We start from the raw sequence: 4,099 nt of genomic DNA on the forward strand, positions 1-4,099 counted from the left end.
GCCACTCCTCGGAAGGAAGATGGGGCAATCTACTTCCGTAGTGATACTGCCTCGGAAACCCAAGGAGGGGTCGCTATGAGTCAGGTCTGACTTGAGGGCACATAACAACAACAACAACAACATACAGTTTAATGGGATGTGGTGATTTTTTTTTTCATATATGTATATTAAATCTGGGGCTCTAAAAATATTTCCTACGAGAGTAACAACAATTATTTTTAACTTCCAAAAATTCACCCTACAAGTATTTTTTCCAGGAGAAAGTTACCCTCTTTAGGCAATGTAAATCTCAAGTAAGAGTTGTTCCACTGGATTATCTGTGGCTCTGTATCTGATAATGACCCCTGATAATGAAAGTGTCCCATCAAATAACAGCTCAATTATTGAACATCAGAGAGAGCTCCTGAGAGAGAGATGGACAGAAAGAGACGGAGGAGTACTTACAGGGACTTCTCTCTATCCGAACTGTTTGAAGAGAGCTCTTTTTGGAATTAGGCTTGGAGTTGATGAGCAATCTGTCCCATATTCCTGGAAAAACACACAAACACACAATTCACTATGCCATAAAAAACAGGGGCCCGTCCACAAACGTCCCATGACCAGTCTCAAGTCCCAATTGCTCCACATCTCCTGAGATATTTTTTAGTAAGAGGCACTTCATGTTCCATTACAACTTGTTCATCATCATTTAGAGCTTTATATTCATTTATCTCCCCTTTCTTAAACCTGTCACACACATCTATGCCCCAAGACTGAGGTATACAAATGCACAATGAACTCTATCTTTCTGGATCAGAAATTCATCAGCACACGGATGGGTCTGCAAGGACAGAATGGAGAAGCAGTCAACAATACAATAATGGTAAAGTGAAGGAAGAAGGCATTACTAGCTGTGTAATATTGGGCACGTCGTCTAAGCCTTTTGCGTACTAGTTTCTTCATCTGTAAGACACGCCTGCTTGCTTAGTTTCCCTCAGTGAAAATGTGCAGCCTAGACAAAGTGGCCCCATGGAGAAATTCTGTGCCACTCTCCGCCCTCACTCACCTTTCAGCTTCATCTCTCACTACTCCTCACACCCATCCAACTCTCCAGCCCATCAGAGCTCCCAGAACAGTATTCTTCTTTCAAAACTCAAGACTTTGCATACCCTACTTCCAATATCTGCAAAATCTGTTCACTTTCTGGTACCAAAATCCTGTTCATCCTCAAAGCAAAGCTTTCAAACTTCTGTTGAATGCTTATGACTTGTTGTTGTTGCTATGTGCCGGCGAGTTGGCCCCGACTCTTAGTGACCCCTCCTTGGGTTTCCCAGGCGGTATCACTACGGAAGTAGATTGCCCCACCTTCCTTCAGAGGAGTGGCTGGTGGGTTTGAACCGCCGGCCTTCCGGGTAGCAGTCGAATGCCTTAGGCACTATGCTACCAGAGCTCCTGCTTCCTACTTAAAGTCTAGCAGTTGGATTAGTGGTGAGAATACAGATTCCAGAGCTTGTTTGGGTTCAAATCCATTTCACTGCTCTCCAGCTGTATGAGCTCCAGCAAAGTACTCATCTGTATGGTACATCAGGCCTCAGTTTCTCATTTATAAATGCAGGGAATAGAGCCTACTTTGTAAGATTGAATTAGTTAATTCCTGGAGCAGAGTAAACACTACATAAGTTCTGGCTATAATTATAACTTCTTCAGATACTCTGGGTTCTCACAGAACTTTTCTGGAAGCTGATATTTACTGATTATATGCCCAAGACTTTATTCACATTCTCCCTCTTCTCCAAATTTCTGTAACTACTGTTGTTATCATTGTTAGGTACCATCCAGTCAATTCTGACTCATAGCGACCCTACACATCAGAGTGGTTTACGGTCAGGAAAGGTGTGCGTCAGGGTTGTAGCTTTTCATCATACGTATTCAATCTGTATGTTGAGCAAATAATCCCAGGGACTGTACTATATGAAGAACACGTTATCAAAACAGGGGGCAGACTCACATGCAATGTGCAGAAGACACAACTTTGCTTGCTGAAAGCAAAGAGAACTTGAAGCACTAACTGATGATCAAAGACTACATACAGCCTTCAGCATGGATTGCACCTTAACATAAAACAAAAATCCTTCACAACTGGACCAATAAGCAACATCATGATAAATGGAGAAAAAATTGGACTGTCAAACCAAAACACCAAACCCACCGACATGGGAGTCGATTCCGACTCATAATGGCCCCTACTGGGGTCCCAAGGCTGTAAATCTTTACCGAAGTAGATTTCTTCATCTTCCTCCCACAGAGCAGCTGGTGGGTTTGAGCTGCCAACCTTCTGGTTAGCAGCCAGATGTTTTACCCACTGAGAACCACCAGAGCTCCTTGACGTTGTCAAGGACTTCTTTTTGCTTGAGTCCATAATCACAATGGCTACCACAAAGGGCTCAAGTATAGCAAGGACTTTAAGACCGCACTGGACTGGGCAGTGTTTCCTACTGTTATACACAGGATTGCTATGACCTGGAACGCACTCAATGGCACTTAACAACAAAACTGACCCCAAAGAGTTTCCTAGACTGTAATCTTTACTGGTTGATTCCAGATCTTTTCTCCCCAGGAGCCAATGTCTGTTCGAACCGCCTACCTTTCCATAAGCAGCCTAGCAGGCATAGCCATCGCGCTACTACTACCTCTATTTTCCAAATGTGAAAATTCAGGCTTATGGAATGTAAATAACTCTCCAGAAGTTCCACAGCTAATGACTCATGGAGCTGGGATTCTGTATTATAATGCTTGACATTCTGCGTAAATTTCCGAATGTCCGGGTCTACAAGAGAGCGGCACCGAGTAGTTCCGCGCGTATACTAGGGCGGAGGGCGGCGGGGTGAGGTGGGTTATTACCCTTAATATTCACTGGCCTGGCCCGGATCAGCATCAGTCAATCCTCCAACCTAGTCAGGCGACCCTAAGGCCCTCATACCACCCCGAACGCACCTGATCTCGTCTGATCCTCTAAGAAAAGTTCGGTAGCTTCCCAGCTTCGAGGGCAAGGGAAGGGCCTAGCTACGGCGCTTGGAAAAACACCGGCTCGAGGAGCTCTACAGATTACACAGCTCTGGGACCCGGGCCCGGTGCTGGGTGCTCCCCCCACCTCCCAGATGGTGGGACTGACGGCGCCTTGCAGCGTCCACCCGGGTTCCTCTTAGACCTGTGGGGCCTGGGTAAGCAGCCTCCGGTCTCCGGGCTGCTCCGGCCGCGCACCCGCCGCCGCACGTGGGCGCCCCGTGTCACCGCCACCGCCCGTCACCTCCGAGGCTGCCGCTCCCCGCCGTCAGTAGTTCCTTGGACACAGACACCTTCGAACAGCCCGGGGTGGACGAAGAACAGCTCGGGCTGGGTTGAGTTTGACCACGCATCTCCATGCTTCTTGCAGCCGGAACCAGTTGAGCAAGGCCGGACGCAGGAAAGAAGCTCCGGTAGAAGGCGGGGCCAGGGCAGCGGTTGGAGGGAACTAGGCGGTGGGCGGGGAGAGGGGCGGGGCAGGGGCGAGCGAGAGCGACACCTGGCGAAATGACCAGGCTGCGCCGAAGCTGCTGGCCATTCTGCCAGGGGCCACTTGGGGGAAAAGGAAGGTTGGGTCTCTTCCTTCAATTATTGGGGAAAAGGAGCTGTCAAGACTCAATTTAGCTGAACAAAATACGTAAATTCTGACATAAAGAGCGCAGCATGGGACAGCCTCCTCTTCATTCTTTTAACAATATTTATTGACGACCTGTAGTATGCCTAAACATATGCTCACACATAGCAACCAAGTGTGAGGATGGGGCTGGATTGGGCAGTGTTTCCTTCTGTTGTACGTAGGGTCACTATGAGTCAGAAACGACTCGTCAGCGAGTCTAACAACAGTATGCCCAGAGTTCTTCTAGTCACTGTGAGGTTCACAAAACCAGAAATCTTGAGCCAACCTTTTAATGTTTGTTTCTGAGCAGGGTTCGAGTCTGCCAGATGATATCTTGTTGTTGTTAAATGCCGTCGAGTCGTTTCCGACTCATAGCGACCCCATGCACAGCGGAATGAAACACTGCCCGATCCCGCACCAGCCCCACAATCCCTGCTATAC

General features: G+C 47.7%; 1 protein-coding gene across 1 annotated transcript in view; it reads right to left on the bottom strand.

The window, feature by feature from the left end:
* NOPCHAP1 (NOP protein chaperone 1) overlaps positions 1–3,401 on the bottom strand; it is a 16,390-nt gene extending 12,989 nt beyond the window's left edge. Inside the window, exons 1-2 of the mRNA XM_007948242.2 lie at positions 3,287–3,401; positions 445–528 (exon numbers count right to left, since the gene is read on the bottom strand). Of these exons, the coding sequence (XP_007946433.1) occupies positions 445–528; positions 3,287–3,401 (199 nt within the window). The remainder of the gene's footprint in view (positions 1–444; positions 529–3,286) is intronic.
* Positions 3,402–4,099: the final 698 nt, after the last annotated feature.

This window comes from Orycteropus afer, unplaced genomic scaffold, assembly GCF_000298275.1.
Source record: "Orycteropus afer afer isolate SDZICR_OR568_19922 unplaced genomic scaffold, OryAfe1.0 scaffold00209, whole genome shotgun sequence".
Lineage (NCBI taxonomy): Eukaryota > Metazoa > Chordata > Mammalia > Tubulidentata > Orycteropodidae > Orycteropus > Orycteropus afer.